Genomic DNA, 21,378 nt, shown 5'->3' on the forward strand with positions numbered 1-21,378 from the left:
TTCTCAAATAGTGTGGCCTTCGAGCACCTGAAGTTGATCACATGTAGCTCTGACGTTCAGCACATTTGGCCACCCCTGAACTATACATTTTAGGAAATAGCCTGAACCGACAGGCTGGTGTTTCCTTCGGAAAGCGTGCAATCAGAAGGCACTCTCTGCACTCCCTTCCCGTCTCCCAGGAAGACTGACTGCTGCCCCACCAGGAAACACAAGCCTCAACATGCAACTCTCTTTATCCAGCTGAGAACACAAGCTTTGTGGCTGGCGGCTTCACCACCTGCGGCAACCCCCTTACGAAAGAATGGTGGCTGGGAAGGTTCAACAGACCTCTGTGGCTGCCACTTGGTGAAAGAACTCCACCTGATGCAATAAAAATGACTACATCTTATCACATCTTCTGAAAACACATTCCTTAAAGGGGCTCTGCACACTTAAAGCAGCCCAAGGCAATTTCTCACACTCTTTCCAGATCCCACAACGTGTCATCACTCAGCCTGCATATGTTGGAACAAACGGGGCAATCCAAACTCTCTCTCTCTCTCTCTCAAAAACCAAAAGGGATCAGCAACTTGCTGTTCCCATTTAACAGACGGGAATGTCTGGGCTGAGCAACACTCCCTCACAAGGCCAGTCTACCCAGTGTGAGCAACAACAAACAAGGGGGAAGCACTTACCTCTAGCGGACCACTTCCAGGGGGAAGGCTGAATGCCAGCTTCCACGCTTCACAGCGTTCTTCTGCACAGAAGCAGCAGAAAGGAGTCAGGAGGACACAGCCACACAGGCTTCCGGAGCTATTAAAAGAAAGCTGGGGGGGGTGGAGAGAAAGCAGCCCAGTTACCACTGAGGCCAAGACGGGGGGAGGGGCTTGTTGTTAATCTTCCGACCAGGTACAGCAGCTGCTTCAATCTTTCCTGGGGTCAGTTGCAAGCTGAAATTGGAGACGGTCCTCTCTCCTCGAGAGACAAGCTGTAAGAAGCCACCTGTGATGAACACGCTCACCCTCAAGATGGTTGAAACTGAGCCGGTTATTCAATATGCAAGGGAAGAGTCTACAACTGAATACTACTTCAATTTTTCAAAATGGAGGGGTTGCGCAGGCAATTGTGAACGATGAATCTCATGAGTTTCTGAAGGGGGACCTTTCCTGTCTGACCCTCATCTCCATGCTGTGTAGTTTGAGATCTGCGAGGCCCTGGCAGGGTCAGACCTCGATGCAGCCTGTCCTGGGTAGGGGGAACCTCAGGCCCAGTGAAATCTCCTGACACCAAAGGGAACCCCTGGAAGCCGGTTCTCCTGGGGAGCCATTTTCTCCGTGGATGACCAACAAGAGAAGCCAGGGGAATTGCGTGACTCAGTGTCCATCAGATGGATCTGTCTCACAACCCTTTCCTCTGAAACATCCTCAACAGCAATCACAGATTACACAGAAAGCTGCCTGACATGGAGTTAGTCCACTACCCATCTGGCCAAAGACAGGCACCCCCATATCCACGGGTCCCATATATGCAGTTTCACTTATCCATGGTTCTCTGAGCCCCACCCCCCGCGTGCTTATTACTTACCTGTCTTCCTTTGCAGTGCAGTTTGTGTGCAGCCCTTCCTGTTACACAACTAGAGGAGGAACGCGAGAAGCAGTCAGCCAGAACACTAGAGGAGGGGGACAGACAGAACACTAACAGGAAGCAGGAAGCTGCTAGTTTCTCGCTAACATTCTGGCTAACTGCTTCTCGCGTTCCTCCTCTAGTGGTCCATAACAGGAAGGGCTGCAAAGGAAGAGACATGAGAAACAACCCTCGGCATCACAGTAAGTATAGGGTTTGCTTTTATCTGCAGTTTTGGGGGGAGCACGATCGGATCGCCCATGGACACAGGGCCATCAACATACAGAGTGAAAAAAACAGGTCCTCCCCCAGCTTACAATCTAAAAAGAGACACAAGGGAAATAGCAGGGGAAGGCAGCAGAGGCAAAGGAGGAAAGATAGCTGATTATTTCATGATCAGGCTTAGCTGCAGGAGGGTCGTGGGATTTGGGGGTAATGCCAAAAGCAGCCATGATGGGAAAATGGATCATGTAAAACTCTTGCAATGAATTGAAAAAGGTTTAATTGGGGGGACAATCCTACTCCAAGCCCCCAGGGCGGTTAATCCCATAATAAGTAACTGATGGCAAAGAGCTAAGCAATTAAAAAACCTTTCCTGTAGTTCCTTGTTTTTGCAGGAATAACCCCCCTGGGCATGCGTGGGTGCACTGATCTTCAAGGCGCCAAAACACCATATGAGAAGATCACAGGAACCGCCCAGTCTTACCTTTGGGCAGTCAGCCAGACTCTCTGACTATTCCCCCAGGTGCAGAGGCTACTCAGAGAGGCAATCTCAAGTGCAGGGGCTGCACTGTTCGATCCTCAACCCTGGAGCCCAAAATGAGCACTGAGCTGTCAGCAGAACTGAAGTGTTTCTGAAGCAAACCCGGCAACGGGCAGAGGCTGGGCACACAGCTCCAAGAACTTTCTGTACTTTCTGTTTGTGACAACGTCCACACCTACAATTTTCATCCCCTGCCAGCTTCCCTTCCCAGCCAAGATCTCAGTGAGCCTCGGAGGGAGGGAACTGTGCTGGGAGGAGACACTAAGAACACGCCATGCCAAGAGGGGGACAGAGCTCCATTGTGGCCCGGCTATCAGGATGGCACTTTGCCCGCACACAAGCTGAAGCCATCCCAGCAGTCCCACATTATTTCTTGCACCTGGTCAAGCACAAAGCTTCACAGTATCACAAGAAAAATAAATACTCTGGAGAATGGAGCCTGCATGTCCCAGCATCTTCTCAAGGTTGCATGTACACAATACAAATCCAGGCAAGCCAAATTCTGCACCCAATAAAGCAGTATTGTGCAGGTAGAATAAATTGTGTCCTAGTTGCATATACTTCTGTTTGCATCATTTATTCCCCTGGAGCGACGTCAGGAACTACCTAACACACGTTTCCAGCTTTTCTGCAGTCCTTAAAGACCAGACGCCTGTTGCTGCTTCCCTTTTAAAAACATAAAATTAAAACTCTGATCCTCTGGAGGATGAAATTTTCCTTCCACTTTTCTCCACACAACAACCCTGCAGGAGAGAAAGTGACTGGCCCCAGGTCCTCAATGAACTCCAGTGCTGAGCAGCGAGCAGGCCTCCCTGATCTTAGCCCAATGCTCTAACCACTATGTATGCTGGTTCCCACCATCCCTGTATTGCATTCTCACTCTTAACTGATGAGCTGCAACCAATGAGCTCAAGCCACTAACAGCATCATCTGGGCCAGGGGTGCCCAAACCCCGGCCCTGGGGCCACTTGTGGCCCTCGAGGCCTCTCAATGCGGCCCTCAGGGAGCCCCCAGTCTCCAACGAGCCTCTGGCCCTCTGGAGATTTATTGAAACCTGCACTGGCCCGACGCAACTGCTCTCAGCATGAAGGCGACTGTTTGACCTTTTTGCGTGAGCTGTGGGATGAGGGCTCCCTCCACTGCTTGCTCTTTCATGTCTGTGATACAGCAGCGGCAGCAAAGGAAAGGCCAGCCTTGCTTTGTGCAAGGCCTTTTATAGGCCTTGAGCTACTGCAAGACCTTCATTCGTTCATATAAGTTCATCTTTAATATATTCATTTATGGGAACTTATTATTCAAATTTTAAATGTAAATTAATTCTTCCCCCCCCCGGGCCCCCAACATAGTGTCAGAGAGCTGATGTGGCCCTCCTGCCAAAAACTTTGGACACCCCTGATCTGGGCAAATCTTGGTCATAACAGGCAGTCCTGATCTCTATGGGAGAAAAAGGTCAGATTGTTCAGTAAACATGGAAGCAACAGTGATATGCCCCTTTTGTTTACTAAGGCATCATGGCAGGGAGGAAATGCAAGAGTACAGCCATTGCAACGATGACGCAACGTCCTCTCTGGAAAGCAAACAGGTGCTTTCTCCTCTGAACAAGGTCTTCTTCTAAACAGGCTGCAGTTGCAGTTCTTCCTGCCTGCAGTGCCATAACACTCCTGCAAAGTCCTAGCAGCCTGCTGGTGGGTGTGCCACACCGTGTCAACAAAAGGTACTGGAAACTCTTTTATTTGTATGGGAAATTCAGGGCCGGTCCACTGAGGAGGCCCACTGAGGCGGTTGCCTCAGGTGGTGAAATGCAAGGGCAGCCAACTCTGCCTGCCCTCCTGCCCGTCGCTGCTCCTCCTATCCTGGCTTTTGAAAAGGAAAAGGAAAGCGTCTAGAAGTGAAGTTTCTCACAGAACATTAATTTTTTAAAAACTCCATTTGTAAAAGAGGTGTTTGGTGGCAGCCTGCCTATGTGAGCCACCTGGGTGTCTGTAAGACACTCACTCATCATGAGAGTCCGTGAGAAAGGCAGTACAGAATTAAAATAATAATAATGGCAATAACAACAACAGAGGGTCGTCAGGGCTGCGTCACAGCCTTGTGCTTATGGAGGGCGGCGTGCAGTTGCCACTGAGAGGGTCAATTAGAGAAAGCAACATATCTACGATGGACCTAACCCTAACCAGCTGCACAACAGGAGAAAAATACTTGCAGAAGTTACATTTATTGGTAAAATACGTTCAGCTGTGGGGCAGCCTATGGGCTCTCCCTCTCTCTCAACAAGAGAATCCCATCCAGCAGAAAAAAAGGTGAGTGGGGATGGGGGGGGCGCAGAGTGGGAGGGAGCACCCGGAATTATCATGCCACAGGGCTCAGCAGATCAGTAAAAACAGGTTGCTGGGCTGGAGATGGCCCATGGGCTGCTGTTTGGGAGCAAGTGCTTTCCTGCTTGCATCTAGCATCAGAAGAGGGGCAAACACTATACCCCCAAAGCAACAGACTCCACAGATGCTTTAATTCCAAGGGAGCCAGCATGCCACAAATGCATTGAGCGAGGCAGCTTTGCGGGCAGCTAAGAACTCCAAAATGCAACAGAAATACTGCTGGGTCAACTATCTTGTGCTTTCTTCCTTCGAGTCCTCCTGAAGAAATAACCCCATCCTGTGCCTCAGACGTGACACGTGGACCTCACCAAGCAGAATGCGATTTTTGCAGGAGTTTGGGGGCCGCAGCTCAGCAAAGGTTGCATCGTGCAGCCCTAAACCGCTGACAGCGACTTGTTTCATGCAGCTGTGTTTGGAAAGAAAGTCCTGTGGCTATAGGCCTCCTCCCTCCTCCGCCTGTTCCATTTTCAGACCCTGTATCTATAGACAAAGAGGCATGTGAGCGTCTCAGTAATCTGCTCTGCTGACTGAGCACTGAGGAGTGCTATCAGGTTACAGCCACGCTCTGCCTGCCAGCCAGCTGTCCAGTAGATCCGATATGGGGCACAAAAAGAGGGTTTCAGTCTCCTGAGCGAAGACTGTAGCTAGCCAAAGCTGTGGCTTGGAAATGCACTAACGTGACTTTTTTTGGATAAGCCCCCAAACCTGTCCCTGCCTTTGTCCAATTACAGAATAGCAATTCCATTACATAACAGCAGCTCTATGAAAATGCACCAGACCCAGCAGCGCCTGCTCTATCAGAGTGGCATGATTTTTCCTCCCCCCCCACCTGCTGCCACCGTAGCAAGCAGCAATCGCCCACAGACACATGGGGGGAAAGCAGGGTGGAGAGAGAGAGAGAGAGACTTTCCAGGACTCAAGTTCCAGGCTGGCAAATGACAATTTCATCTCCAAATGCAAACTATTCTGGGCCTCGTTCATGGACTGGGTTACTCTGCAATGAGGAAGGCCGCAGGATCCTCCAAGCAGCAGCTTGCTCCCTGCAGCTTCATGTCATTACATTCAGTTGATCTAACAAAGTGCAAAAACAAGCACAGAGGCCTCTCCTCTGCCTATCAGTATTGAATGTACTTGCACCTGCCCTTCCAGAACAGCAAACAAAGATAAAGGGAGAGAGAGAATTCCCCAAAGCCATATCAATTCCATCCCCAAATGGCAAACCACCACCCTCTCCCCAATCACACACACAGTACCAAAACACCAAGTAGCATCCAGGTGGGGAAAAGAGGTCTGGCCTGGAAAAGACCTGGTGAAGCAGAGGTGCTGAATGGGGTGGAGGAGGAGCATGTTGCCCAGGGCACAGCCATGCTAGAGACCTGCCGGGAAGAGGGGCTGGGGGGCAGGCAGCTTCTGCACCCACACCAAGGCCTTGCAAGCAGGCTCATTTTAGAAATGGGCTATGTATCAGAGTGCCAGCTGCAAGGGAGGGCACCAGGATGAGGTCTCTTGTTGTCTTGTGTGCTCCCTGGGGCATTTGGTGGGCCGCTGTGAGATACAGGAAGCTGGACTGGATGGGCCTCTGGCCTGATCCAGCCGGGCTGTTCTTATGTTCTTATGCTAACGGCATCTGACTTAGATGCGTTTAAAAGGGGATTGGACAGATTGTTGGAGGAAAGATGGGAAACGGGCTAGCTCAGAATGTCGGCTGCAGGGGAGGCACCAGGATGCAGGGATTTTGTTGTCCTGTGTGCTCACTGAGGCATGTGGAGGTCCACTGTGAGATCCAGGAAAAGCTGGACTAGATGAAGCTCTGGCCTGACCCAGTGGGGCTGTTCTTATGTTCATTTCCTAAGAGAGGGTCCCGGCAGAACAGGCTGGAGCAACGTCTGCGGAACCGGATCACGGCAGAAGGGCCTGGTTTCCAGAGAGCGTCCAGGCGCCAGCTCCGTTCCTGGCACAGAGTCTGTGGAGGGGAGGGGGCTGCAGAGACCACCAGGCAGCCCCAACCGACAGAGCCCTCGGTGCCAGAAACAGCAGGCGGGAGCAGGCAAGAGGCCCCGGCCGGCCGCTGGGACAGGCTGCGGAGCAGGTGGCTCAAGGAAGCGAGCCAAGCCGCAGGCTGCAGAACAGGAGGCTGCGCTGCGAGCAGGGCCGGTCTGGGAGGAAGCCCGAGCGAGGCTGGCAGGGCCGCCGAGCTCTCCTGGGCGCCTCCCGGCCGTGGGTCGCGCGCCTGGCCGGAGCCCTCCCGCCCTCTGCATCTCAGGGCGCGCCGTCCAGGCGCTCGCGGGTCCGGGCGCCAGCAGGCTGCGGGCGGCCGCCGAGGCACAGCTCGCGCCTCCCGCCGGCCCTCCCCGCCTCCGGCGGCGCCTCGGGGGCTGCGAAGGGCGGCACAGAAGAGCCCTGCTGGGTCGCGCCCGGCCCGCCAGACGGCGCCTCCGCAGCGCTCGAGGCAGCGGGAGCCTGCAGGGGCCCGCGGGCCGTCCTTCCGGGGCCCGGGCTGCTGGGGAGAGGCCCGGCCGGCCCGCGGGCTGCAGCGGACCCCGGGAGGGCCGGCCGGCCAGGGCGCCGCGGGGCTCAGCAGGGCCCCGCAGCCGCAGCGCCCCCCGCCCCGGCAGCGAGCCCGGCGAGGCGGCCCGGTGCCCGCGCACTTACCGAGCGGCTTCCTTCCCGCACGGGCGGCTCTTCCTCCTGCGGGCGGGGCGGGGCGGGGCGGAGCGCGGCTTCCCCGGCGGGGGGACGAGCGCCTCCCCGCGGCGGCCGGGCTCGGCGCTGCGGGAGGGGCTCCCCGGCCCGGGCCGGCGCCACGTGTGCCGCGCGCCCTGGGCGGGGCCGGGCTGCGGGGGGTCCCCGCGGGCAGCCCCTCCCGGGCGGGCCTGCGGAGCCCGGCCGCCCGAGCCCCCTCTCCCCCGCGAGCCCCGACACGCCCCGCCGCCCCGCGCGGAGGGAGCCGCGGAGCCCCGGCGCCGCCTGCCGGGCGCGGGCGGGGCGGCTGCGCGAGCCTCACAAGGCGCGAGCGGTGCCTTGCAGCCGGCGGTAGCGTGGCCGAGTGGTCTAAGGCGCTGGATTTAGGCTCCAGTCATTTCGATGGCGTGGGTTCGAATCCCACCGCTGCCAGCTCGCTTTTGCCCCCTTTTGCTCCGCGGCCTCGAGGGTCGTCTGCGGGCGGGCGGGCGGGCGGGCGAGGGGCTGCAGCGGCACGGCTCTGCTCGCTCCTCTTCCTGCTGAGACGCACACAGCATTTAGGCGCTGGTTCTCAAACTGTGGGTCGGGACCCACCAGGCGGGTCGCAAGCCCATTTCAATAGATGAGATGTGATGCTAGCACGAGACGTGGCTGGCTGCATGGGGAGATCTGCACTTTCAACAAGGAGCAGGTGGGTAAGCGGAGGCAGGATTGCAGCCTAGAATTAGCTTGATGATGGCAGCCGGGACTCTGCAGGGCCCACAGATCTCCGCAGGACTCAAGAAAAAACTGAGAATTTGGGGGGCAGGAGGTTGGTTGGTCTAATGCAGGGCGTCCAAAGTTTTTGGCAGGAGGGCCACATCGTCTCTCTGACATGGGGGGGGATTAATTTACATTTAAAATTTGAATAAATTTACATAAGTTTTCATAAATGAATATATTAAAGATGAACTTATATGAATGAATGAAGCTCAAGGCCTATAAAAGACCTTGCACAAAGCAAGGCTGGCCTTTCCTTTGCTGCCGCTACTGCATCACAGACGTGAAACAGCAAGCAGTGAGGGAGCCCTCATCCTACAGCTAATGTGAGAGGTCAAACAGTCGCACTCACGCTGAGAGCAGTTGCATTGGGCCAGTGCGGGCTTCAACAAATCTCCGGAGGGCCAGAGGCTCATTGGAGACTGGGGGTTTCCTGAGGGCCACATTGAAAGGCCTTGAGGGCCGCAAGTGGCCCCAGGGCCGGGGTTTGGGCACCCCTGGTCTAATGGAAGCGTGACGCGACCTGATTTCAGTTGCAGGTTTTTCTTCAAACAGACCAGCGTGGCACCCTATGATGTTGTGCTCCGGGCAGTTTGACCAATTGGGCCACATTGGGCCCCACACTCAGGGGGGCACACTGGGGTGGCAAGCAGAGTGCCCACGGCCACAGCTGACACCTCACTCTGTAGCCGATGCTCCAGCATGGAATCTTCCACACTGAGGCACTGTGAGGAGAGCATGGTGAGCAGAGCACTGCCCCTGGACGGCCCTCCCTCCTGCCCGCCCTGGGTCCACCTGGCTTGAAGTGGCCCCTGCGGAAGCAGTTGGCGGTGATACCGCTGCCGGGTGCCTCACCACTTCTGCTCATCCTGGTGAGCGGGTCGGGGCACAAATATGTTTAGCATTGGGCCCCGCAGCTCCTAGGCCTGGCCTTGGGTTCCAGATCCTGCAGTTGGCGCCCTCTCTCTTGCCTTTACAGTAACCACCCCAATCGGATTCAAATGTCACCAACGCTTCTTGCACGGTGCACTCTCTCCGGGGCACAATAACACTATTTTTTTCACAAGCAACCGCAAAAATGTAGATAGGCAAGCAGCAACTCAGAAAGACTGGACACACGTGGGTTCTCAAGTGCCGTTTTATTTGCCCCTCGTGTTCTTTTCCGCCATGAAGACAGGCGATGGGAAACATTACATGGTATAGAACTGTTCTAACGCTGGTCACTGGAGCGGGGCCTCTTATTCGCTTTGCTGTTCTACTTCTCAGACCATCATCTGGTGGCAGGAGGGTGGGGGGAGACTGGCCTTGCTTAGCTATTTCCTTCCTGTTTGGAGCTGAGAGGGTGACTGGGGAAGGTTTTTTCTTGGACAACCAAAGTCCCTACAACTTTGTACTTGTGTAACCGGATCTTCAGAATTATTCTTGTGTTATGGAGGTCCTGGGGGACCCTTGACCATTAAGCCATTCCTGAGATATTGCTTATAGGGGGCTTATGCTGTTGACCTGCTGCAACCTTTGGAGCTAAGACACTGTGCCCAGGATTGGATCATGCCATCTGTGAATGCTTCCCCCCACAGTGGCTGATGATGACAACGTAATGGATGGACAATGGGGATCATTATCTTAACGGTAATGGTATCTGTTCTATAAGATAATGGTATTTGTGCCACATTTCTTGGAGATATAGATAAACCTCTTGGTATTCAAAAGCCAGAACAATCAGACCAATCAGGAAGAGGAATGCCAGGAAACATTTCAGCAGGAAGAAGCTCCTCCGTCGGGGTCTGTTCTTCAGGAAGGCATCCACGCAGTCGGCAAAGGAGTACTTCTTTGGGGCGTAGCCGAGGTGCTTGCGAGCTTTCTCAATTTTGAAGGTGTGCGTAACAGCAAAAAAATTCACCTGGTGAGCAAAACCAAGAGAAGTGTTGCTGAGTTTGTCAGTAGGACTACAGCTGCATGAGAGAAGGAAGAAAGCCAGAGCAACCGAGATTGTTGCCTGAGGCAGGGGACTTCTGCCTCTGCACCAGCCCAACTCTACCTCCCACTCTCTGGATTGGAAAAGAAAGAGGGGAAGGAAGGGGAGGGGGGTGAGAGGAAAGTGGTGGGCTAGTATGTTTCCAAACGAACAGAGATACAGAGAAGCATTTTTGAAAATACCAGAAGCAAGTGCAAGAACTACAAAACGGGCATTGCCCTGTTCAGCCCAGCACAGAGTCCCTCCTAGTAGCCTCCTGCAGACATCTCCCTTGTGTTCCTGTCCAGATTGTGACCCCCTCTTGCTTAAAATCTAGTTTTGGCCTTTCAAGAGGCAAGTAGGGAAAGAAAAGAGTTTTACTGAGTTTGCCTCAGATGCATCTCGTACAGATTAGGCAAGCTTCATGTCCCGCTTGCTCAGAAACTTTGGTTAGAACAAGCCAGGAGTTTCTGGGTGTAGATGTCACAGCAAGGGTCAAGTCTCTTCTAAACTAGGATCAGAATTTTAAAGCCTTCTCCACTTCATGCGTGAAGGGAGGCACGTGCATGCTCGAGGCTTGTGAATGTTGCACGGAACCATAATCAGACCAGAGTGCTGTGTGAAGTCTGAACCAGGTCAGTGACTTAGTTTCCTCATCTGTAAACATGTGAGGACAAAAGGCATAAAACTGACAGTGATGCTGGGAGATGGCAAAGATTGCAAAGTAGTTAGTGGACCAAAAGCACTGCAGACATGAAAACCAGCATGGCAAGCATACATTACCTCGTGCCGCGTGAGCAGGGGTGTGATTTCAACAAATGGGCTCATTATCTTGTACAGCATTTCCATTAATACAGCTGTGCAGAAAGGGAGAAAGGCACTGTGTGAGAGCTTGATTGAAAGAATGCATTGCAAGAGTCGTCTGCAAAGGCTAGCATTTCAACTGCAATGGTGATTATTTCAAAAAACAAAACAGCAGGACCTCATCAAGTACAGCAAATATCTCACAGAATTCGCAGAGGAGGGAGATGTGGGCACATTCATAAGAACATAACAACAGCCCTGCTGGATCCGGCCCAGGGCCCACCTAGTCCAACTTGCTGTATCTCAAAGTGGGCGGTCAAACCCCTCAGGGAGCACACACAAGACCACAAGATACTTGCATCTCGCTGCCACTCCCCTGCATCTGGCATTCTATTTACACCCACACCCTCCAGCAAAGACACCAGATTGCAAGTTGGGTTTAACTTGTGCTTCTTTATTAAACACAGTGACCCATTTTTAATGCATGAAACCTACTAATACACCTCCCCTCCCTTGCCAGTTTGGGTATTGTTTTGTTTAGACCAGCATTTCTCAACATTTGTCCCACTGTACCACTTCACCCGGTCCACCTATTGGAAGTACCACCAGAAGTAACTGGCGATGATGGCACGGCCAGTCACTTCTGGATTGGGAGCCAGGCGCAACTCAATGCACACCAGTTAGGGGCCTGGGGTGGACGAGAGCATTTGAAAAGTGCATGCTGGAGCTCTGCCCACCCAGTCGAGCCTCCTGCTGCTACTTGTCACATTGCGTTGCTGGTCTCACTGCCAGGTGGCAGGGGTCTGGGTTCCCATGGGTACCACCAGGCATCCCCTCAAGTACCACCAGTGGCATGAGTACCACTGGTGGAGAAACACTGCTTTAGACCTGTCCCAACTCTTCCCAAAACAGTCAGGGGGCTGTAGGAAGACCATGCCTCTGTTTCTAACTCGGGTGAACAAGAGTGCAAAAGACAGAGTGGTTTTTCTGGCTGGCTTGAGGCAGGGCATTCAGCTGAGTCAATTTAACTGCAGCTTTCTAAGAAGGCATCTATGGAGGTTGGATTCAACACACCCAAAATCTGAGATTTGCCTGAGACTAAAATCCCCCTAACCATGTCCAGCCAGGATCTGACGGGGGGGCGTTTAACTCGCTCCTGCATCTGGCTCATTACAAACTCTGCAGCTGTTGAACGGAAGCCAAACAAGTGAGGAGGAGGTTGCTGAAGAAATGCAAAAGAAGGATTCAGCAGCCAGAGGATCATTAAGTGACTCAAGAGGGGGCTTCTGTGCTAAGCAGGTGAGGGGGCGACAGGTATTTTCAGAGCCATGCTGCTCTGTTGGGCAAATCCTCTTCCCTAGAAGATTTGGTATGAATTGATCACTAAGGAGGGACACGAGGCCAGCCCGTCCACAAGGTCAGCTGAGGCAGGGAGAGGACTGGTGGGAGTGCCCACCATCTGTACTCCTCCTCCCTTTCCTTGGATGTGAAAAGGGGACACTGAGAAAGGGTGTGGAGGACTAGAAAGTTTGGCTCTGTCCTTTTCAAATTGGTGGGCAGGAAGATAGGAGCAGTGATGGTGGATGCAGGACTGGGGCACCCAGTTCAGGCCAGGGGGTTGGGCTGGCACGCCCCCCCCCCCCCCGCCAATCTGCTTTCTCTTACCAGCTTGTGGTGGCACTTCACCCAGTCCCCTGTGATGGTTCACTACATAAGAGGATATCAGGCAGGGAGGCGGAAGAGGACAGAGTGCGTGATCGCGATGCCCATTCATGCGATCAGAAGTGAGCTCTTGTCAGAAAACAGCAAAGATTCGAGGAAAGAATGGCAAAGATTTTACCTGTTAGGTAAGCTCCGAAAATAGGGCCACATATTCGGGGTTTCCTGACTCCTAATTTCTCAAACTGAAAAGAAAAAAATGAAACACTGAAATACAGAGAAGTGATGCTCTTGATAAACTGTTGGATTCCTACCCAAAATGTGTGCTTAAAAACATATTGTATTGTATTGGCAACCTTCAGTCTCGAAAGACTCTGGTATCGCGCTCTGAGAGGTAGTTCTGGAACAGCGTCTAGTGTGGCTGAAAAGGCCGATTCGGGAGTGACAATCCCTTCCACACTGGGAGCAAGTGCAGTCTGTCCCTGGTCTGTCTCCCTGGCTATGGGCCTTCCTTCTTTGCCTCTTAGCCTCAGCCTGTTGGCCAAGTGTCTCTTCAAACTGGGAAAGGCCATGCTGCACAGCCTGCCTCCAAGCGGGCCGCTCAGAGGCCAGGATTTCCCACCTGTTGAGGTCCACTCCTAAGGCCTTCAGATCCCTCTTGCAGATGTCCTTGTATTGCAGCTAAAATACCCATCTAGAGCTTTGCATTATTGATCAGAATTTTAGTTTGTTGTTTTTTTAAAGCATCAATTACAGCAAGACCTCACTTAAAGTAATTTCATTTTAAGTCATTTCATTTTAAGTCATTTCCTTATAATGCTGATGAGGAAAAAAACTCAATTCCTGGCTGGGGCCACAGTCTCTGTGGAGACTCCATGTTCTCCCCACATCTGCCTGGGTTTTCTCCAGCCCAAGAAGCTCACATTTATTTCAATGTTTAATATTAGAAGCATTTGGGGTCTATTCAGAAGTTTGGTAATGTTTTTGTGACAAACAGAAATAGGCTGTAGGAGTGTATGTTGTACTGTTCAAGGTCAAATGCACAGAATGAATTGCCCTCATACTCACCAGCGGAGTCAGCCATTCGAAAAGGTTCACTTTTTCATTGTCGTTGATAAAATAGGCCTGGCCACCCTTCGTAGGACACGTGGGGAGGAAAAGAAAAACAGACTGTCAACAAAACCAAGCCCCAGTTCGGGGAATAATCAGTACTAATAATTCCCACAGGAGACATCCTGTCAGGAAGCTTCTGCTCATACCTCAGTGGGGGAATTGCAAGGAAGTCAAGGTGTTTTGGAGAGTGGTTCTGGAAACTACGCAGCGAGAAAGAATTGGGCTTGACACACCATCACCCAACCCGAGCCTCCCGAGCGTACCGGCTGTAGGTGACAGGAAGTGATGGCTTCTCCTACCCTCCAACCAACGGGAGCATCCCCTTGTGACCCTGCAATAATGCTGGGTATCCAGCAGTGACAACAGTGAGGTCCAAGGCTGGGGAGGCACAGAAGCGCCAGTGCGTGCACAATCACAGCGGAGGCTGAGATGTCACTACTGCAAGCTCTAGTCTCTCAGAGAGACCTGGACAGTCTCACAGAGTCTCTTAGAGATGCTGGAGCTTGCCTGAGCATTATCTCAGCCTCCCCGGTGACTGCACAGCCACTCAGAAACTGGGTGGAGCACATGCGCCCCCACAGGGGAGGCTGAATGGAGCTGTCCCTGTTCTCTGGGGGCCGCTCTACTTGCCATTGGGCGATGGCGGTGCCAGACACAGTGGCAGCATAAGTCTCTCTGCCAACTCCCGCTACTGCTGACACCAGTAAGGGGCCTGGCGGGGGGGGGGGTCCTCTGATGGATCCTCAGCCAGTATTTGACCTAACTCTGCCCCAGGTGCTTGTTCTGCAACTGGAATGATTTCTTTCCTAGGGTAAAACATCAGTCAACTAGGAAAGGATGTCAGACATGGACAGAGAACTTCTTCCTGAAGGAGGAGGAAGGAAGCAGGATGAAGAAGGACTCACAGCGATGTAGGATTTCTCGGGGGTGAGAGCGTCGGCAGCCAGGATGTGACCTTGGACGAGATTCTTGACGTGAACCCAGTTCATCCTGATGCTAGTAGGGCCGAGCCGGAAGGTGAACAGCCCTCTTTCTGCATTCAGCTGTTGAACGCAGAAGAGATCACCAATTGCCCAGGAAGCGCTTGGTTGAAGACCAGAACAGATGGGAGGCGATTCCCATGCACAAGAGCAGAATAAGGTGGTCAGCTGAAGCAAAGAACTGTCTGCACCTGCCTTGATCCACTGCTGCTCCCCCCTCCTCTTGCACACCATTTGAAAAGAAAGAAGGCAGAACAGAAAAGGAAGTGAAGGAGATAAGAGTGGTGGACTAGACTGTCTCCCAGGAGATGCTCTAGGTCACCAGTCTCCTCTCCTCCACTTCCTCTTTCACTCCATCTCTAATCCTGGGAAAGATCTCTCCTTGGGGGAGAGGGATTTATTTAGTCAATTGCTGTTCTTAGGGAGAGCACAAGAGTGGGGCTACGGAAGTGGGTGGGTCTTGCAGGCATGCTTCTGTTCCCTTAGAATGGTGGTCAGCCTCCACAGTTACAACTTGTAAAATGGCAGACACAGATCATTATTTTGTATTGCTTACATTTACTGTTGCTCTTATTGTTTTGAACGTGTGTTGAAATGGAAACTGCACTAATGAACTATTTTAAAAATGCATACCGTTAATCGGGGCAAATGCCTTTGTTCGTCTGGGCCGTAGATGCCAGGTGGGCGGAGAGCACAAGTGTGCAGAGTGCCACCTCCTGTGGAAGGGGACAGAACAGAATCAGCCCGGTGGCTCCTCGTGGGTCTCCATCACGGCAGAGCTGTGCCCCAGCTCCGTTTATGTAAACGTGACAGAAGAAATTTCTCGGTCGTGTGGGGAGGGGATTCCCCTTCTGACTGTTCAAGAGCCGTGCCTGTGATGCGCAGGGAAGAGCCCTGGGCAGGGCTGTGTCTTGGCCTTTTCCCCATTAGCAAAATCAAGTGCAGAACTCCCACTGACTTCCGGGCAGGATGCCAGTGGTGTGAATAAGGTTAGCCAAGTAAGGGAGGAACTATCCTTTGGGGCTGCCACAAGCTCAGGTGGATGGAACAGAACTGTACCTCTCAGGGGCGACCCATTCGCTGCCAGCACCATTTGCTCTGCGATGGTTTTGGTCCTGGAATACTCATTCACTTGCTGGAAGGAACGTGAGAATGGCGCTCGGTTAATTCACAAATGGGAGACTGGTTAAGGAACTATTTTATTTTTCTGTAGCCGGCCCAGTCGTGAAGGTTTCAGACAGGCCATGATACCTTGAAATCCTGGGGCAGAGGAGGTGTGAGGAGGAGACGTGGGACTGGAGATGTGGAGGGGCATGGACTACACAGGGGAAATGTGGAGGTGGCAACATCAAGAGACAAGACAGCACAGAAGATATGCTGAACGGGGAGGTGCAGGGGAGACGGGCAGGTAAACTTTGTCTGGTCGGGGGCCGGCGGGGGGCAGCAGCTGGGCTTGAGCTGGCAGCAGGGAAGGAGACCCACAACTAAGGGAAAACCACTAAGAATGCATTTCTGTGTCTGGAGACACTCTAGCCCCCACTCTCCTCTTCCACTCTATTCTCATGGGTGGTACATAAGCGTTTAAAAATTAAAAATCCATTCAACCACTGGGGCATCCTGCCTGAAAAAATCTGAACCCAGGAGATCTAAAACACCCAGCTGACTTTCCCCAAGAATTAAACCCTGTCAGCAGCGTGTTTTTCAACTCAGCCGATTTGTAAGACTGACTGCCGCGGCTGCCTCAGGCAGAGGCAGGTGCTGGCCTGTGTCCTCCTCTCTGCTGCACCTCCGCAGAGGGGAAGAGGAAGTGGAAAGGAGAATGGAGGGCTGGACCCTTCCCCCACCCCAGCAGCTGAGTCCAAATGCCGAAAAGGGAAGGAGCCCACATACCTTGTCCAGGGGATAATATGGCAAGCTCTCCTCATCTCCATCTTCAATGGTTTGCCCTGCAAATACGACGTTGATGCTGCTGGTGTAGATCAGCCGAGGGACGTTCTGCTGCTTGCAGACTGCAGAGACAGGGGAAGGGTCCAATCGGCTGGGTTAATAGCAGAGCACAAGATGCAAAGGGCCCTGGCCAAGGACAAGGGCTTCCATCACAAGGCGCTTTCTTCCGAATCGTTTGTCAACAGCAGAACTGCCTCAAATACTGGCCGAAGAGGCAGGCAGGGAGGTGGACTTCAGAAAGCCACCAGGAAGCTGTGCACTGCAAAGATGCCCTGCACGTACAGAGATCAGGGTGACCACGTTTCGCGGCCCAGTTGGAGGAATCCGTTCAACAGCTGCAACTTCTTTATTCATCCTGGGATTACTGGCTGGCCTTCCTATCTCTGGAGGGGCAGCCCCTGCCCAGAAATGCATTCAGCAAAAACTGAGCTCTATCACTGGCCACCAGCTATAACTGACCTCTATGTCCAGAGACCTCTGGACACCTGACAAGAGAGAAGAGTCTTCTTCACCCCCTGCCTGTGGATTTCCTGAAAATAAGTGTTTGGTTCTGGTTCCACTCTGAACTATGCAAAGCAATAATAATGAAGAGTGTTGCCAAGCATGTGCAGAGTGCCTTGCGTGTGGGAATCTGCCCTAGCAAACAGGCTAAATCAATAGGAAAGGAATAAACTCTCCTCCACGTGCACGAGCTGCAGTCAGCCCAGCCGCATCAGAGGTGACCTGGTTCTACGAACCTTCAATGACGATCCTGGTTCCTTCCACGTTGACTGATCGAATCTCTTTGTTTTTCATCTAAGGGGAGCGGAGAGAGGCTCCAAGTTACACAAGTGGCTGCAGTGAAAGCCAAATGGCCTAACGTGGTTGTGCTTTTCTTAAAACAGACCTGGCTACACTGTGCAGTTCAAGGAGACAAGCCACATGCCTGAAGATGCCTCCTTCCCATTTTTTGTTGGATGGTATGAACAAAAAGAGAGGAGGCATTCAGGGCCGGAGAGACTCATGGAATGCTTATCCCAGGTGGCCAGCTCAGAAGGCAAGCTAGATACGGCTCAGTGGGGGGAAGCACGCTGCACTTCAAGCTGCTTTAGCCCACCCAGTGGCCGAGAGCGCCAGCTACCATCCTCCACCTGTCCAGTCACTTATGTCCGCCTCTGCTATTCCTCCCCCCACTGCCTGGAGTGGAACAGGACGTGTGGAGGGTCATTTCTGACAGCCCACCACTGTCCTCTCCTCCACACCCTTCTACTCTGCCTTCCGCTTCTTTACCAAATTGAGGAAACAGAAGGCTGTGGCCAAAGGACTGCCAGTTAAGTGGGGAGATCTTGGGTTGCCCCTGCTTCATCTCTATGTGGTTTGGGGCCTGCATACTTTTAAGGATTGCCTGCCATCATGTTTTGCTGCCTGCCCACCCACTGAGATCACTTGCTGAAGTGAGCACATGGGACAGGGCTTTCTCCATCGTGGCCCCGAGACTCCAGCACTCCTTCTGGAAGCATGAGGTGGGATGGAGAGGAGGTGGGAATGTGCAGGAGTTTACTGAGTGCAAATAGCTGGGGCTCAGGCAGTTGTGGAGGAGACTGTGGTGCAGTTGCAGAGCCCTTACTGGGGTCTCAGGTTCAGTCCCTCCAGGTAGGGGTGGGAAACAGTCCTCCCTGGAGTGGCGGGGAGCTGCTGCCTGTCTTTGTTTACAATACTGGACAATAGGGACCCAGGGGCTGACCCAGCAGCAACAGCTTCAACCGTGATCCCCTGTAGCATTCTGGTTTACAAGGCAACTCACCACATGAAGCTTGGTGCCCCCATCACAAGGCCCCAACCTGTGGCTCAAGGGAACAACACACTCACTTGCTCCGAGCCAGTCATTCCAAAAGCAGCAGCGTGAAAGACACAGTCCACTCCTTCACAGGCCACAGAGAGGTCATTGTAGTGTCTCACGTCCGCCTGAAAGACACGTGTGGAGAAGGCATTGTTGAGCATGAGCCTTAGGGTGGCTTGTGGAGAAGTGGGGCATGGCCCCCCCAAAACAAAACACTGAATTATAAATTTTCTATCTCCGGCATCTCCAGGCAGAGCTGAAATCCTCGACAGCTGCGGCCCGGCTAGGCTGACAACACTGAGCTGCATCGCCCAATGGCCTGCCTCTGTAAAAGGCAGCTTCCTGCATTCAGCAGCTCCGTGCACACGCCCTCCACGGGGAACACTTTCAGACTGCTGTTCCCTTTCCACGCTTCCCTCCCCTTGAAGTCCTGCTTTGCAAGTGCAGGAGCAGAAAGACTCACCTGCACAAAGACAACGCCTGGAGGAACTGCCCAGAGAGGTTTCCTGATATCGTAGAGGATGACGCTGGTTCCTGACTTGGCGAGGGCACGGCCCAGGGCAAACCCGACGTGCCCAGCGCCTCCGGTCACCACCGCCTTGACACTGACTTTCTTCGGCCCCTGAGGAGTGCTGACGGCCTGCTTGGGGTCTGGCTTCTGGGGTTGCTTCCCCATGGTGCCCTGGGACGATGCTCAGCGTTCCGCCAGACTCCGGGTCACCAAACCCCATTCAGGCCTGCGGTGTGACTCCTTCTCATAGCCTACACAGGGGTAACAGTACACAACATTTACATTGCCGTTTCGAAATGGTCAAAGCATGTTGCGTGAAGCCACTTGCTAGAAAAATCCTGTAAGATAAAAAAGTTTTGTTCCCTCGTATTGCAGATGGGGAACAAGGCAGTCCAAAAACCCCGGCAGAGAAGAAGAGGAAGTGTGGAGGAGGAGAGGGTGGTGGGTACCACTCCGTACTGCCGCTGCATTTGAGTGTGTGTGACTGAAACCATCACCTATGTGTCCCCCTTCTACACCCGGCTCCGGCCCTCTTCCTTCCCTCTGTTGTCTCCAGTGCTCAGGGGATGTATGGATCAGGCCCCTGGAGAGCAATCTTGGTTTTTTTGTGTGAAATACACATGGTCTGGGTATTTTGGTTTTTCTTGAAATAGTGCACTGCCAGGGGGGTGGCGGGAAGCCTGGGCAAGATCACAGCGCAGGGGGCCTTAGCAATCTGATTCCCTTCTGTGGTGCCAGTTGTGATCACGGCCCCTCCCTTACACATGATTTAAATGGGAAAAAAGTTTCCATTGACCGTCAATGGGAATTTTTTTCTAGTTAATGTAGTGCGCAGGGAGGCTCATGATGAGGACTGGAACTGCCTGGGGGAGAATGGTAAGGGCTTCTCCTTCCCTCTGCTGTGGTTTGGCCAAAGTTTTGCTGCTCTCTGGTGCGCCATTTAAAGAAAAAAGCCCTGACCCCCCCCCCCATATGTTATGCACACAGGGTAAAAATGCACTGATCACGTGTAACGTGATCACATGTCACAAGCAAAGGAGACTTTTCTTCTCCCATCCCCGATCACCACTTTGGAATGTTGCTGTTTGAACTGAAGGAGCAGCTTTTAGCAGTTGATGTGGTTGGGCTGAATTCCAGGCCAGCCTCAGGGGGCACTCCCTGCACACTTACCTGGGCGTAAGCGCCGCTGACCAAAACTGGGAAAAACATGCACAGGACTGCGCTGTTCAGCTGCAGCCTGGCTCCCTGTTTGGAAGAAACTCCACTGAAATCCACAGGGCTCGCTGCAGAGTCCACGTGCTCCGAGGCTGCACTGCCAAACCAGTAGGAAGTTGCGCTAAATGTCTGACACTAAACTTTGTGCCGTCTGGGCAACTATTTCGCTGTCTTTCTCTTTTTAAAAGACAAATCTCAATATTTAAGCTGCAAGCAACAAGGCAGCTTTGAAACTTGGGGCAGCGCCCCTCTTTCAGATGCAGCACGTGCACATTCAAAACATCCAGTTGCATGACACATGCATGTAATTGCATGACACACGCCTGTTAGCGTTAATCTTTTTCAAACACTTGTCATGTCTCATTTTTTCCAAGTGTGCTTCTCTACCCAAAAACAGGATAGGAAAGTACTGAACAGCGGAGGCCCCCCATCAACACCCTGGTCCACAACCCCCTTAGAAGCCAAAGCTGATGGGGTGCGACCTGATCGCTTCCAGCCCAGTTTGGAAGGGTTTTGCCCCCCCTTCGAACGCCATCCAAACCAAAACTCTCCGCGTGGGGAGAGTGGAGGGGGGCCCCGCTTGGGAGCCGTGCAGGGGAAGAAGGACCAGCCCTCCCTGGAGGACCCCGAGCTGCTGGCTCCAAAGGCAGTGGAGAAACAGGCTCCACCAGCACCAGCACCAGCACGCCGGGTGGAAACTGGAAGGAAGACGGTTCTTCCAGAAGGGGGACTTTTTTCCTGCCCCCGATCTGGAGGGAGGGAGGAGGGGCGTGCGTGTGAGCGCGCGCAGCTGTGTGGGGGGCGCGCTGCGTGCGCAGCGGGCGAGCAGAGGCGCGCGTGTGCGCAGCAGGGGTGTCGGCGCGGCCCGCTCACCGCGCTCGCCCTCCGGGGCTTCGGGGGAGGAGACCGGCCTCGGGGGACGGGGCCCGGCGGGGCGCAACGGGCGCGGCGCGCGAAGGGGCGCGGGGGCGGGCGGGGGCGACGTCACAGGCGCCCCGACGCGCGTGGCCCGCGGAGAGGCCGGAGCGTCGCGCCTCTGGAGCTGGAGACGCGCCGCCGCGCACAGCTCAGCAGCCCCCCAGCCGGCCAGGCGAGGCCCAGCCCAGGAGGCGCCTGCCGGCCCTGCGAGCCCCGGACGGACGGGCAGCCCCCAGGCCCAGCCCCGCCGCAGGCCTCCTCGGGCAGCCCCCAGGCC

At 53.6% G+C, this 21,378-nt stretch overlaps 2 protein-coding genes and 1 non-coding gene across 6 annotated transcripts in view; 1 reads left to right on the forward strand and 2 right to left on the reverse strand.

Annotated features, from left to right (window-relative positions):
- The window catches only part of EEF2K (eukaryotic elongation factor 2 kinase), a 28,158-nt gene extending 20,716 nt beyond the window's left edge, over window positions 1-7,442 (reverse strand). For 3 of the 4 annotated variants that reach the window (XM_066609488.1, XM_066609489.1, XM_066609485.1), the window contains exons 1-2: window positions 7,393-7,442; window positions 675-806 (exon numbers count right to left, since the gene is read on the reverse strand). The gene's annotated coding sequence lies outside the window, so the exon portion shown is untranslated. Of the gene's footprint in view, window positions 1-674; window positions 807-6,495; window positions 6,577-7,392 lie in introns of those variants that run through there. The other variant, XM_066609487.1, reaches the window with a different exon arrangement.
- Window positions 7,443-7,772: 330 nt separating this feature from the next.
- TRNAL-UAG (transfer RNA leucine (anticodon UAG)) lies at window positions 7,773-7,854 on the forward strand. The gene has a single exon. It is a non-coding gene; the product is annotated as a tRNA-Leu (tRNA).
- Window positions 7,855-9,318: 1,464 nt separating this feature from the next.
- On the reverse strand, window positions 9,319-21,141 carry SDR42E2 (short chain dehydrogenase/reductase family 42E, member 2). The gene is made up of 12 exons (XM_066640896.1): window positions 21,057-21,141; window positions 18,921-19,219; window positions 18,487-18,582; window positions 17,376-17,433; window positions 16,582-16,700; window positions 15,751-15,826; window positions 15,325-15,407; window positions 14,617-14,754; window positions 13,667-13,732; window positions 12,780-12,843; window positions 10,919-10,992; window positions 9,319-10,081 (listed from the first exon to the last, which is right to left on the reverse strand). Exons 2-12 carry the CDS (start codon window positions 19,131-19,133, stop codon window positions 9,800-9,802), a joined length of 1,269 nt encoding a protein of 422 aa, XP_066496993.1. The 5' UTR covers window positions 19,134-19,219; window positions 21,057-21,141; the 3' UTR covers window positions 9,319-9,799.
- Window positions 21,142-21,378: the final 237 nt, after the last annotated feature.

This window comes from Tiliqua scincoides, chromosome 13, assembly GCF_035046505.1.
Source record: "Tiliqua scincoides isolate rTilSci1 chromosome 13, rTilSci1.hap2, whole genome shotgun sequence".
Lineage (NCBI taxonomy): Eukaryota > Metazoa > Chordata > Lepidosauria > Squamata > Scincidae > Tiliqua > Tiliqua scincoides.